This window comes from Melopsittacus undulatus, chromosome Z (assembly GCF_012275295.1).
Source record: "Melopsittacus undulatus isolate bMelUnd1 chromosome Z, bMelUnd1.mat.Z, whole genome shotgun sequence".
In the NCBI taxonomy this organism is placed as follows: domain Eukaryota; kingdom Metazoa; phylum Chordata; class Aves; order Psittaciformes; family Psittaculidae; genus Melopsittacus; species Melopsittacus undulatus.
The window spans coordinates 60,683,324-60,698,087 of NC_047557.1; the positions used below are offsets into that span (position 1 = coordinate 60,683,324).

The following is a 14,764-nucleotide window of genomic DNA, read 5'->3' on the forward strand; positions in this document are numbered from 1 at the left end:
GTTCATGAGAAAGTGCCAAGGAACACAGGCAAACGTTTGCATCAGTTTCCCAGGAATGACTTCTGCATTTCCACGCTCTAGCCAAACCCACAAGCACCCGAGGAGCAAGCAGTGGCCTGTTTCCCCCAAGCAGCCAACCGACAGCCTGGGTGAGGGCTTGTATCCCCTGCCTGGCTTCAGGAGGGGTTTGTGTGCTGTCCCTCTACCCACTGGTAAATGGCTTATGCTATGGTTTTCTGGTGTCACGTGGGGATCCCTGTTTCTCTAATGCCAGTAAAAACATTGCAGTGCAGAAATTCACTCAGTGGGACAGCCAGAGGGGCGGAAAGCTAGAGAGAGCTTAAAAGATTGGACACTTGGATTCATCTGCACAGGGTGCTGGGACATCTCGTCTAGGTCATGCTTTGCCTAGAAAGGCTGGACCAGATCATCCTTGTGGTCCCTTCCAACCTATGGAAGTTACTGCAAGGAAGCTAAGACATGGCTCAGTCCACCCCATCAACCAGACTCCCATCCAGCCAGAGGGGTAATTCAGAGCAATGCAGGCAGACAGCATAAGTGAAAATACTTTATTTGACAGAACAGTAAAGTAAGAATCAGATTATACATCCCTTGATACAGAAATGATAAAATGCAAAAGCAAAACCATCTACAGGAAACCCATAAGCAGTCCAGTAGACAAGTAATAGCCCAGGGAAAAGATGCATTCCAGGATCCTCCTTCATCCCAACAGTCATCCCAAAGGAACCAAGCACTACCATTTCCTTTGCAGCTATTTGCTCTGGGTTTCAGCCGTTATACACAGTATCGCTTTGAGTGCTGTTACCAGTATGAGAGGAAAAACCACCACCCACCACAGGCTATGGCCAGAATTCATTTGTGTCAACATGAGGGTTTGTAGGAAAGGCCCCTGAAAATCCAAGTGAGAGAAATTTCATGGGCAGATTGAGTCAAGAGCATTTAACAAGTTTGATATAGTTTACATGGGGGTATCTGGAAATCATGGGTCAGCACCAAAAGGTGAAATGAGTAATGAAAGGCAGCTTCTGCTTTTACATGGCTTGCAGCTTGAGCAGCAGAAGAGAAACTAAGCAACAGTTTCTTCACCCACTAGTGCCTCTCTGCTGAAAATGGTTTTCACGTTTCCTGGTTTTCCAGTTTCCATTTCTCTGCTCTTTCAAGGCACATGTGTAGAAACCTTTGATTGCAACAGCCAGAAACAAGTGCTCAGACCGCCACCACAATATCCAATGATTTCAGCAAACAGCAGAATGAGTCGTTACACTAACTTTTTTCTAATCTTCAGAGAATCCCAAGGCAAGGAAATAACCGCAAAACCCAACAAAACCAACCACTCAGTTACAACAGGCAGCCCCTAGGCATAACCTGTTACAGACAGACACCACAACAGCCGAAGGTCCCAACTGCTCAACTTGCAAAGGGCTCAGCACAAACCCGATGTGTTCTCTGCCAAGACCTGCCACTTTCAGCCAGCCTTGGTGAGTTTTGGTGCTAATGTGCCACCTGTGGGAGCAGGGCCCTGCTTCTAAGGCACCTTTGAACCAGTAAAACCTGAAGTCCCCATCTGTGTTTCCATTACTGGTTCAGACTACTTCCATACCACTGTTTTACAGATAGACTTGACCTGACTTCTGCAACGCATCCTCTTCCTGTATTCCCTTACCTGCAAGAGCTGGAGCCTGACCTGCCAAAGCACAGTCAGGTTTTTAATGCAATGATAAACACCAGTGACAGCTCTGAAAGGTATATGATTTCCTTGTGCTTTGCTCCTGCTCCACGCAAACCCACCTTTGCTCAGCTCCCAGCATTACTGAAACAGCAGGTCTGGACAGCAACAGCTTCTAAGCAAAGGGGTTGAACAACTTTTCAAAGCAAGACTGAAAAGGCAGTGGGTGTCTCCCTAGTGACTGAAGTCTGCATGCACACAATGAGCCTAAGGAGAAATGCAGTGTCCCCTGTCCCCTGCAGGATCCCACCCCTGCAGCGCAGGGTTCAGCAAAACCTTCGGGTATCAACAAAAATCCAATCCAAGCCACAAAAAAAAAAAGAGAAAAAAAAACCCCAAAAGAAAAAAAAAGGCAGTGCTGAAGATGATCCCCAATCCAACAATGAGTGTCCCTGATTTTAACAGCCTTCAGCACAGGCCAAGGAAGTGCAAATTGCTGTGGTCAGAGCTGCTGGCAGCATACTCACCAGAAGGAATTCAGTTCTCGGCTCTGGCTGAGAGGTTTAAATCATTGAAACCAGCTCCCTGGGTGTCAGTACTTGCGGCTTTCACATGGTCATGGGAAGGAAAAGCAGGGTGTCTGACAAAAAACAGTACTGCAAACGTGCATGAGCCTCAGAGCCTGAGAAAGTCAGAAGGGAATTTCCTGGTAGAGGACACAATTGCAACAGGCTTAAGGCAAAGAAAGACCAGTTGGATGTCAGCCCTGCTGCAAGCATCTCAGCACCGCAGGAGATTTTATGGACAAATACACAGAGCAAATATAATACATGGCTTATAATAATGACGCACATAAAGAGCCTACTCGTCTGAAGATAAAAGAGGCCTTGAATCATATCCTATTATGCTGCACCCTAGTTTAATCTGGTATTAAATATATTGCTTATGATATACAAATTACTTTAAAAAACTTTTAAAAGTTATTAAAATGTTACAACAACAAGAGTAATAAGTGAATTCAAGTTTTATGCATGACCTTACAGGAAAAAAACCCTCAGTTTAGACAATGTTTAACTGGTAACCTTTTACCACTGTTAACATGTGTCAGCAGATTTTAAGGCCAGAATTTCTTTGTGCAACCCAATTAACCCCTCTTTATTTCCAAGGGGAAAAAAACCCAACCACCTTCCCCCTCCACTCCCCAAAAGACCTCAGGTGATGCTGTGGTGAGGCACAAACTCACTGTGACATCCAGAAGCAAGGTTGTCTGAAGCCAGAGGTTTTTGCAGATGCCATCTGTGTTGCTCCTACACTATGCAGAGAGCTTACTGGCAAACTCTGGCTCAAGTCATTCAAAGCCTCCTTTGAGGCTAAAAGAAATGACATTCAGTGAATTCAGCTAGTTCAACACTTGCTCTGCATTCAGAAATGTTTGTTTTGGTCACTATAAGAGAAAAATATATGGTGTTGTCTGCATTAAAAAACAAAGAAACCCCAAACCAAATCTAATGCAAAGCGTAAACTTGAACAATTTTAGCAGCATTTTACAGTCCTTCATAAAGTAAAACCAGGATTGAATTAAAAGGAATATTTTCAACAGCCTCATTTAAAATATCAAATGTCATGGGCAGTAATTGCTGATGCATCACAGTTGTAATCAGTACAGTTTGGGTCCAGTAATAAGCTCAACATGGGGAGCACTGCAGCAAACAGATCAGATTCAATGTTTTCTGGCAAAGTAAGTATTTACAACTCCTATGTACAGCTCCTGGACTTACAAAACAAAGGAGAGCTAGAAAGTTGTGTAAAGTCAAGTTTGGAATTTAAAAAAAACAATAAAAGCACTTGTCCAACCAATAAGGGAGACACTTTGGCATGCCAAAAGAGGCCTTTTGTTGTTGTTGCTGTTCATTGCAACCATTAGAAAACCAGCAGATATAAAGCATCAGTGAGGCCAGATGTCCACACAGGCAAGGTCTCTCTCCTGTTGGTGATGTTAGCTATTTGGTGAGCCAATATCCACTGTGATCCTTGTATACAGAGGGTACTTGTCAGTTCTTAAGACCTTGTAGGATAGCGTGTTTAAGCCGTCAGAGCTCATTGTCTCCCTTGTGTGAGCAATTCGGTCGAACCTGCAGAAGGTGGTAGAGAAAATGAAAACAAGGAAGGGGTGGGAGAAACAGAAAGAAAAAGGCAAAAGCCATTTAAAGTACCTGAATTCTGCACGACATTTCTATAACCTCTCAGGAAGCATCTCGTGTTTTAAATACAACCTGAATATTGTTAGTATGGGTCCCACAAACTCTCAGATTTGGCCAGCCTGAGCAGTGGGCAAAGGCATCTCTAGAGGGTAAAATTTTAGCCAGGAAAAAGCAGACAAGCTTTTAAATCACATGGGTCCTTTTCCAGCTCTGCAATAGAGCTCAGGTTTTATATGCCAAAGACAAGCTGGAAACAATTACTTGGAGAGTAATTTGCTGCATTTAAGGAAAAAAAAAAAAAAAGAAGAAATATTGGGTAAAAGGTCTGTAGCAATGTAATAAAGTGAGGAGAGCAAGGGGCAGCTCACAGAAAGGTCAGCAAGCAAGGGGATGGCCACAGGCCTTCCATGATAAGGCTTTTTGCCTGGCAAAGAGGAAGCCAAGCAGCTGGAGCAACGAGGGTGGGAGGCACCTCTTGAACTGGCTATGGTACGGGGACACGCACCTCTCAGGGTTGGGCTCATTCTTCCGGTCCCGGGAATGCCGAATCATTCTGCACTTCCCAGTGATGGCATCTGGACGAGATATTCCCATGCCTTTAAACACCAGCCTGTAAAAAGCAAGTGTATTAAGCACCTGTGACAGGCAACAGATGTTGGATGCTCTGCCACTTCTTCCATAAACCACCACTGTTGCTAGTCCTCTTGCAGGATTGCCAATGCTGAAAGACAGGGGAAAGCCAGACCCTTTCCACAAAGGCACATCATCATGAGGAAGAGATGTCCCCCTGCAAATACCAAGGACCCCCTAATTCACTACACTCTGACCTACACCAACAGTGGCCTTTGGCCACATTAATCTTGTTCCAGGCTGAAGGCTGGAATGCGAATGGGAGGCACCTAGTTTTTAACCTATCTGGAAAAGAGCCAGAAGAGCATTCATTTGGGATGTGAAAACTGCAGTGCTGGTGGAAACTGAAGTGAATGGTGGTGAAGGAGCAAGAGAGGGGACACACGGTCGGAGCCACAGTGGTTCTTGCTGAGACCCATTGGGCAAGTGACAGCCTGCCTTTGTTCGCACGCTCTCCGCAAGGCACCTGCAGTTCATGCACACCAATGCTAGAGAAGTACCTGATTTCTTCACCATGAGGGTGCTGAGGTGCTGGCACAGGGTGCTCAGAGAAGCTGTGGCAGCCTCATCCCTGGCAGTGTTCAAGGCCGGGTTGGATGGGGCTTAGAGCAACCTTGTCTAGTGGAAGGTGTCCCTGCCCATGGCAGGGGATTAGACCTGGATGAGCTTTAAGGTCCCTTCCAACCCAAATCATTCTGTGATTCTTTATCTTTGTGTCTCCCTTTTCATTCCTATGTAGCATACTCTGCTGCTCAAAAATAGTGTCCTGAAAAGAGAGGACTACCACCCTGCTGTGAATGCCCTGTACCACTGGAAGGTTGTCTCTCACTTGGTTTATCAAACAGAAGTGCTGAACCTCAGGAAGGTATAAGCATTTTTAGGAATTTCCTTCTGGAACTCCAGAAAAGCTTGGAAAGCCCTGAGAAAAGACCATGCAGAGTGGTTTTTTCATTGAGAAACATGAAGACTGCTTCCCAAATCTACTCCCTCAATGACTTCTCACTCTCAGTGACTGTCCTAGGGACGCACATCCATAAGGTAGCACAATGCCATGTCCACCTTCTGCCTTGGTTTTCACGGAGGGGTGGTCCCAGCCTGCCCCATGCAAACACCTTCCTCCTCTCTTGCAGTTCTGAGCCTTGTTTGGTTTCCTTCCCGGCAGGAAGCGACAGCTCTCGGTGTTCTTTAATGCTGCTTACAGACCAACAAACAAAGCTCTCCTGGGAACAAAGAGATCTGCCACCAGGCTGCAGACCCAGGCAAGCCTTGGACTGCATTGGGTTAAAGTTTCTCCTTTCATCATGCCCTGAATCCCCTTTCTTCAGCCAGTGCTGGGAGACCCATAAGCATGCTGCTCCAACCTGTGCATTGGTGTGGATGCTTCCAGAGGTGTGTGGTGAACACGTGACGTGTGTGTGGGACAGGGGTGGGATCTCTGTCACCTGGACCCACCTTGGGAGCTGCAAGATGGGTGCCAGCACCCAGCAGGAAGAGCATGCTTTCACTGAGACACCTCTTTCCCTCACCCAGAGGGGAGGCTCCCGTGACTGGGGTGAAAAGACATCCTGCACCCCCTCATCCGGGTGACAGCAGCAGATCTGTGCTCATCTCCACCCTGGAAGCACTCCAGGTGCCAAGGAGTGTATTTATTTACCTGTTATAAATGTCATCATCTTCGCCACCCCAGCCCCAGTAGTTGTTTGGGAACCCATTGATCTTTGTGAACTGTTCTTTGCTCAAGGCAGACACACCTCCGAAATACTGATTGTAAGGCAGCCTGAAAGCAGAGAGGAAAGGACATTAGAGGAGGAGAGGTGCTAGCTGAGGAGCAGCCTCCCCACCCAAACAGGGCTTGCCACAGTCCTTCATCCCAGCCTGCAATCAGCCAGCACCCACCACAAAGCAGAAGGAGCTGGTGGGTTCAGTCCCAAATACAGCTGGCAATTGGCAATGGCTACAGCCTTTCGCTTAGAAGTATGCTGTCCTCAAAGGACAGGCTGGTGAGAAGCACATCGCCTCACCAAAGGGCAGATGGGTGACATACATGCCCCAGGAGCAGCAAGGCATTGGAGGTGCTGCAGAACCTTCTCCCACGGCTCCTGGGGCTCCACAGTGCGCCAAAGGAAAGCTCATAGCACACAGCTGAGCCAGCAGCATGACCTTACACATCCACAGCCAACTAGCTGCTGCGCAAAACGGGACAATTGACCAAGGGATTGGGGACTTATGAAACTCAGACCCACAGCACAAGGAGGGGGCCCACACAGGGATCACCAGGACCTGCTGCAGACCTTGCATCTGCTTCAACAAGCAGAAGAAACTCCCAGGGCCTGCATTTCTGCTCTAAGCTTCACCTAGCTGCAAGAAGAAACTTCAGCTGCTGTGGTGCTAGTGACTGTGTGCTCTAAGCAGAGCTAGTAGGGTCTGGAGTGGGGATGTGCCGGGGTCTTGCCACCAACACCATCTTTAGCACTACCGGACACCAGGGGCCACGACTGGTTTTCACTTTATAGATGAGCTTCTGAACTCCCCACCGGGGATTTGGGGTAGGGAAAGAAAAGGAAAACATGGACAGGAAAAGACACATTTTTGTCTAGAGCAGCTTGCTGAGTGCAAATGTATGCTGAAAGGCATTTCGTTTGTGCTGCTCTCAGACTTTAGGGCAGTTCCCTCAGTGGCCCAATATCAAACAGCCAAAAATACTTCATTTTGCTCTTAAAATAGCATCTGGTGCAGTCTTTTTAAAGCTGCACATAATTCTCACTGCATGAGTGTCTCACTTTTCAGACTGTGTGGAAACACTAGCTGTCTTCCAACCTGAAACACAAGAAGGGATAGGCAGGCATCTGCAGAACTACAGACTCCTAGTTTTTCCTTGCTCTGCATTTCACTTTCCAGAAGCTGTGAATGTTAATAAACCACTCAGCTGCATTTCCCCCTTTCCTCCCCTCCAGCTGATCCGACCCGATCCCATCCTGCTCCCAGCCACCCTTTCCCTACAGGAACACGCACGCCAAGACAGGCTTTTGCAAGAGACATTTTCCCATGCTTTCACAGAGGGTGGGGATGTGTAACACTGTGCCTAGCCTGTTAGCCTAACAGCAACATGAAGAATGAAAAGCCCTTCCAAAAGGCATCTCACCGGAATCCGAATTTATCCATGGATACAGAGAGGTGCCGTGGCTGGCTGTAACATTTGTAGGTGTTCCTGTCATCCATTGGGATGAGGTCTACGTCACTAAACACAAAGCAATCATAGTCATACTCTTTCAGAGCCTCTGCAAATCCTATATTCAGCAGTTTAGCACGGTTAAACTCTTCCTCTCCATCCTAAATTAAAACAAAAACAAGAAAAAAGCAGTTAAGTGACTTAAATTTAACATTTGACATCAGCAGTTTCTTACCTGCTGCCGGACACCGGTGTTGCTGCATGGGGTTGGTGTGCCTGTGACAGACTGAGCTCGAGCTTGAGCATCTCTCCCCCAGCATCCCACAGGACATCCACAGGGAGCCCCCCTGGAATGTTGTCCATAAAACGACAGCATCTGAGCCAGCTGCAAACCGCAGGGGCAGGGGCAACTGCCGAGGAAAGGCTGGACCTGGCTCAGCTCCTGTTTCTTGGTGAAAGGCTCCAAGAAGGCAGGTTTGATGCTGAGCAGTTCCCCCATCCCACCCCACACACAGGCATTTCAAGAGTGACTTTTGTGATAATTGGATTAAAGTTCAGTGACTTATGGACTGCCAGGGCAAGCAGCTGGGACTTCCCACAGCAGCTGAGAAAATCAAAGAGAAATGAGCCCCTCTGGAAGATGGAACCCTTGCTGCAGAGAAACCTTGGCAGTGCTATAGCTTACTGCCAGGATAAGGACCATGGACCAAAACCCTTCTGTGGCCTGGATTGCAGCACCCTCCTCCTCAGCTCTGCTACAACAGGGCTGCAGGACTGGCATGGCCTCGGCTGAGCAGCACATGCCTGACCTGATCAGCAAAGCTCCGCGTGGCACCAGGAGCTCCTGCTCCTGTGACGAGTCCTGTGCAGCTGTGCACACATGGGAGCAGAATGCTGCCCAAGCCCTGGAAAAGGCACTGCTGGGACACACAGCCGTGTTTACTGGATGGCAGGACAGTGTGACCTGCTTCCTGCAAGGGCTATGGCTCACACACCAAGCACCCGAGCACAGCACGACCCACCACCTGTCCCAGGAGCCTCGTGGAGAAAATGGAACCAGGAGGGCAGTCACCACGATGGGAAGGACTGAACAGAGGTGACACTGCAGCAGGGCACGTTTATACCCCAGAACAGGTACAATTTACAAAGGGACCTGTGGAGCAGGGCAGGAAAATATCTGCTCTCCTCCCTAAGCAATAAGGTGCCTGAGGAGAATCAGCCTGGCCTCTCACAGGCAGACACATTTCAAAAGCACACATGGCTTTGAACACAAGTACAGGCTTGCAAATTGCTCGAGTACTCTTGGGAAAACATCATACCCACAAACCCAAGAATACCAGTGGTTTGACAGTAGGGGTTTCCAATCAAGGACTCAACTTTGCAGCAACAGCTTCAAACCCAAACCCTGTGGAGGGCATCAAAGCAGGCAGAAGGAAACTCATACGACATCACCGAAGGAGGCTGAAGTTTTTTGCCAGCCTGGAAACCAAGACTGCCAGGTTCTTTCTCTGCTACCACATCCCACCTTTCCTCCTCCACATTCTCTGAGCAGTACTGAGCCAAAGGACCCCCCACTTCTCCAACTGGGCAAGTCATCCCCACACCATCTGGTACCCACACCAGCATGGGACACGAATCAAGGCAGGTAAAATACTGTGCCCAAGGAGCAGCAGCTTAAAACATCACCTCATCCCGGCTGCCTTTGCCTGGTTAATAAATAATCACTTTGGAAACTGTTTAATCCAGACTGGTTAATGGACCTGTGGCTAGAGAGCCAAGGCAGGTTCTTGAAACAGCCACAGATACCTTTCAAATGAAGGTTTTAACATTCAAGTGTCAAACCTAGATTTTCAAAGCATTCATCACCTGCCTCAGGCATAAAAGGTTTCACAGGGAGGAGTGAGTTTTCATGGAGGAGGATTCTCAGCATCCTCACCGAAAACCCAAAAGGGTTCAAGCAATTACTAAGGTGGTGGGAAGATGATCACCCATCATTTGTAAGTAAGAGCAGTGAAAACCTGAGTGCAGTAAATGAGGGTGAGATGAGCAAAGAGGCTGGTGAGAGGGAGCGGCTGAGGCTGTGGGATTGAAGGGTTTTCTTCCCCCAGCAAAGGGGGCTGCCCAGCACCAGCTGCCCCATGCTCCTCAGGTCCCACAGCATCAAACCCAGCCCTGGCTCTGTACTCAAAATGGGGGCTTTTCCTGGTGCTGGTGCACAATGCAGTGTGCTCATACCCCAGAGCACCTGCTGGGGTCAGGTCTACAAGACTGTCTTCATTTCATACCCTTTGGCTGCTCTTTTTGTAATGAAATTTCAAGGCAAAGGGTGCTTCACGCCAATATTATTACAGGCAGAGGCTCAGCCACAATTAAACCATGCCTTCAGGTGGCCTCTAACTGCTCTAGGTGACACTTGAGGATTAATAGTGCTATGGGGAGCTTTGATTTTAAACCTCTCCCTGAAAAAACCCAAAAGGGCAGTGCAGTGACCAGATCACAAGTATCTGGGACCCTTCCTGTCCCCTCACCCATCAGAGCCAACACCAGGGCCCCCTATGTGGAGAAGGACCAGACACACACCAAACACTTCACGTGGGCACTGCTGCTCTCCTCCCAAATGGACACACAGGTTCACACTGTGGGATCCAAAAGGCCGGGGGGGGAGGAATAAAAAAAAGATCACAACCAAATAAGAGAACTCCTTTTCAAGCCATTTTTTAGTAACTTTACAGTGAGCAGGTAGCTCATGCAGCAAGCCTTGCAATGCTAGTATTAGTGGTGACTCCTCTGATGGTAGGAGGCTGGTTTTCTGTCCCAGGAGGTATGCAGGGCTCTACAGCGTTGTGTTGGAGTGAAAGAAGACTGACAAGAGGTTTTGCTCTTTTGGAGAAAGCTCTGTTTCTTTACCTAAGGCAGTGTGGAAGCACTGGTGTGCTTGCAGTACCTGAGATTCAGATCTCCCAAAACTCAGACACATGCTGTAAACTTCCATCTCTGACTGATCCACAGCTTTTTGAAAGAAAGCAGAGTTGGGAAATCTCCTTTTTGTGCTGCTGTCCCTGCCAGGACAGCAAAAGGCACAGTACCACTCCTTCAGTGAACAGATGAAGCACAGCTGAAGCAACCTCCAGTCCTTGCCTCTGCTTGGCAGCAGTTCATCCCACAGAGGCTCCCTGTTATTTGTCACAAGGAAATGGATTAGTTTGGATTTGCTTAGACAGAGGAGCATCATCCTGAAGATGCAGACAGTGCACAAGGGCTGCTGCTTTGACAGTGCAGCCAAGCTCTAAACACAGCATCCGGAAGAGATATAGTCTTCAACCAGAAGAGATATAGTCCAAGAACACTTTTGCTGTTTTTCTCCCCTGACAATTCTTTCCCTATGTTCTCTTGTCCTGAAACTCAGCCCATGTCTGAGTTCAGCGCTGGTACTCAGCACCAGGTTGTGGCTCCTGATTTCAGTCTCCCTGTCTCATCCAATACATTCAAGTCCATCCCCATTCTGTGGTCCACAAGAGACTGGCTGAAGGAGGACAACCTCCTGCCTCAGTCTTACAGGATCTGACACTAACTCATTCTCACACCCAGAGACAATCAGCCTGAGCAAAAGAACATGGAGGCTTTTTTACTTCCCATCCCTTACCTTTGCTGACTCTGGTTTGCTCAGCCAGACCTTCCAAAGGATGCTACCTTCTTTTAGCACCAGATAAAACTGAAGTTTTGGAACTGTCATTCAAGCTAAAGCACCTGAAAATCAGCAAGAAGACATCCATCCCAATTTTATCTTGCAGCCCAATTACATATAGAAGGCAGATCTGAGATCCTCCTGAACACTGCACAGCACTGCAGAGGACCTGTAGCTGCATCTCTCTCACTTGAATCCTATGCTCTCCAGGTCTCAGGATGGTAATGGTGAGGATACATGTTTCTGGACAGCTAGAAGAGAACCATCACCTCCAACAGGAGGCTGCTAGCTATGTCAGAGATCTGACACATCAACCTGACCCACAATGTCCATGTTAAAGACCATGCTCCAGTGGTCTTGAGGAGCAGGTAGAAACAGATTTCCAGAGTCTTACAGAGACAGAAGGAGATGCTTAGGAGAAAGGAGCTGCAGAGGAAACTCACCTCCCCCACCACTGAGAGGGTAAGAAGGAGCTGAGCACAATTCCCTCCTCTGCCCACAAACCTGGGGGGTCCTGATACCTCCTGCAGAATAACATGGATCAGTGTGATGGCCTAACCACTCTGCAGGCACATCTACACACACACTCTGGAAAATCACTATTGAGAACACTGCAGGGGCCAGTGGAACACGGCTGAACTGCATGGTTTTCAGGGGATTTGCAACGCCTCCCCAACTTCAGTCCAGCTGCAAAGCTATTTGCGGCACCACAATGTCACCACTGCCTTCTCGTTCGGTGCAATCAAGCTCGGATGGCTGCGAGTGGATGCTACAGCAAGCATGTACAGCCGCATGTCCACATCTTGAAAAGTCCTACAACTGCTATTTCCTGTGTCAGGCCTAGGTTTTGCTTGGGGCACGTGAGGAGGGTGAAGCATAATATATATTTTTTCCACTGGCTCCTGTTACATTTACAAACATTATCCCCCTGACTTCAGCCAAGTCCTGCCCTGAGGCATTCAGGCACACAAGTACAGCATGGTGAAGACAGGACAGACTTGTGATGGAAACACATTGCGCTGAAAGGAAGAAGTTTGACATTACCAGTGCAGCAGTAGCAGGGCTCAGCGCTCCTCTTTCTTTCTATGAGATGCAGAGCACAGAAGAGCACGTAGGCAGCGTGTAAGAACCAGATCACACAGTAAGTCTCCTTGCTTCAGTGATTGCTTTGATATAGACAGGATTAACAAGTAAAGGTAATATTTCCCCACTAGAAGGAAAAATAAAATAAAAAAAGGAGGGCAGATGCAAAGGGAAGGACAGACAAGAAAAAGAGAAAAGCAATCGTCAAGACAGCAGAGAAATAAGACCATTTTCCTACTGTACTTCTGGCAGAATTAATACATTTTCTGCAGCGCTCTACATTCAGTGTTCCACTCACCCTTGAGAGACACATCCAGTGGGTTTACTACCACTGATCGCTCCGACTCTTCCAGACATACCTTGTTAGGGGCATGCAGAAGGAGCATGTTTAATTTACAGATCAAGGAGTCTCACTTACTAACCTAGATCTGACTGCTTGATGTGTCCAGGGTGTATATAGCCTGTGTACTGCGTATCACTCTCTCTCATTCCAAACTTTGCTAAAGGGATCTGAAAACAGCATTTGCTTCAGTAACTTTAGCGTTACTTTAGAGCACAGAGACAGCCCCATAACCCTAGTGCTGGAGGACAGGACCAGAGAAGAAGAGGAGCCAGCGATGCAGGGCAATGCAAGTCAGCATGCAGCATTGCAGCAGCAGCAGGAACTCCAACTGGGCTTCAGACAGTGTCTGCCTTTACAGGCACCGACATTAGTACTATGGGACCGGGCCCCTTGCTTTCCTTACCCTTGAACACCACTGATGGGGAAATGCCTGCCTGGTGGCTCTTTGCAGTTGAGACAGCTGCTCATTCACAAGCATTGTCCCCAGACCAGGGTCCTCCGCAAAGCCACTGCAGGACCACTGCTGGCAACACACCTTGCTTCCAAGCCACACTCAGGAAAGGGAGGTGCGTTGCCCTGCCACCATCACCCACCTGCACCCAGTGACCGGTGGGGACCATGGCTCAAGCAGCCTCGTGGCACCAGTACCTTGCACAAGTAAACATTGCTGTGCAAGGAATGCAGCCTGAAGGATGAAGGGGTGGGGCTGGCCCTGTGTTGCTGTCCCGCAGCAGCACCAGTCGCTCTTTGCATTACACAGGAAGGGACACCTTATAGGGCTCAGTTTTAGGGCACAGAATGCTGCAGAAACACCTTGTGTCCTCAGCAGTGCAGCCACAAACACAGCTGGCTGCAGACACCAGAGCAATTTGGCTGCTGTGCTTGGGAGCTACCACTAATTCCCCACAAATCGCTTCTGCCCAGATCTCTGGCACCCTGGAAATGAACAAAGTAAGAGAAATAGTAGTAATGGAGTATCAGTTTCCTCTCTAGAAAAAGGTCTCTCCTTGCTTTCAATTTGTGAGGAAATGTATCGCTTGGGCGACCACTTTCAGTATTCCTGGTGTTTGATATGCACGAACACATCAGCTGATCCACACATTTAAGGAGTTACCTTTAAAGAATCATGTTATTTCACACCAGTTTTCACAGAGCTGAGAAAACAGGATATAAATACATATCCAAAAGAGAAACTGTGTTGTGAGATTGTTCAGCTGGTGATCTCCTCTGGGGCCCTCAGAACTACATCTGCCCTTTCACACTGCAGCCCATGCAAATGCCTACACATCTTAGGCTTCTCCAGGTGTGAACAACACTCAATTATTTAACCGCCATTACGGTATAAATTAAGACAGCTTACTTGGAATGAAACATGCCTTTTTCTTTCCTTAGACAGGTCTAAGGCTATCAGATATTGAGAGAAAAATGCAACAAAGCAACAAAAAAAACCCTTGTTTCTTTTCTGTTCTATTCACCTGAAGATCACTCACCTGACTCTACTGCCACAGCTTTTCTTTCTTCATCCTGACACTTTGTGTACTATTACTGACAAGAATAGAAGTTGCTCAAGAAAGTGAAATCCTACAGCTTTATGGCACACCCAATGCCAGATTATGCGTTAATGCTACTGTGTCACCTTAAAAATCTCTGTATGCAACTCCTGCAGCAGCTGGGAAAAAGGACCATTTGGAAAGAGGTAGCAGATTGTTACATTGGGTTGTGCAATTAAGCATTTTCTCCCTCCTCACCAGGTGGGCTCTTTAAGCAGAAGCTCTTCAGAGTGAATTGTGCCTGACCAGAAGAAGGAACCTCAGATTTTCCATCACAACCATTGAAGCAAAATTGCTCTAATTGCTCATGTTAATTTTCACTTTTCTTTTTTTCTTATTTATTTTGTAAAGCAACCTTACGCCTGCCTGCCACACCACTGCTGCTGAGGACAAAGAAACCACTCCTCTGTTTCACG

At 47.7% G+C, this 14,764-nt stretch overlaps 1 protein-coding gene across 1 annotated transcript in view; it reads right to left on the reverse strand.

The window, feature by feature from the left end:
• Positions 1-555: 555 nt before the first annotated feature.
• Positions 556-14,764, reverse strand: part of B4GALT1 (beta-1,4-galactosyltransferase 1) — a 28,870-nt gene continuing 14,661 nt past the window's right edge. The window contains exons 3-6 of the mRNA XM_034073049.1: positions 7,661-7,848; positions 6,173-6,295; positions 4,394-4,498; positions 556-3,819 (exon numbers count right to left, since the gene is read on the reverse strand). Coding sequence (XP_033928940.1) covers positions 3,684-3,819; positions 4,394-4,498; positions 6,173-6,295; positions 7,661-7,848 — 552 coding nt within the window. The 3' untranslated portion in view covers positions 556-3,683. The remainder of the gene's footprint in view (positions 3,820-4,393; positions 4,499-6,172; positions 6,296-7,660; positions 7,849-14,764) is intronic.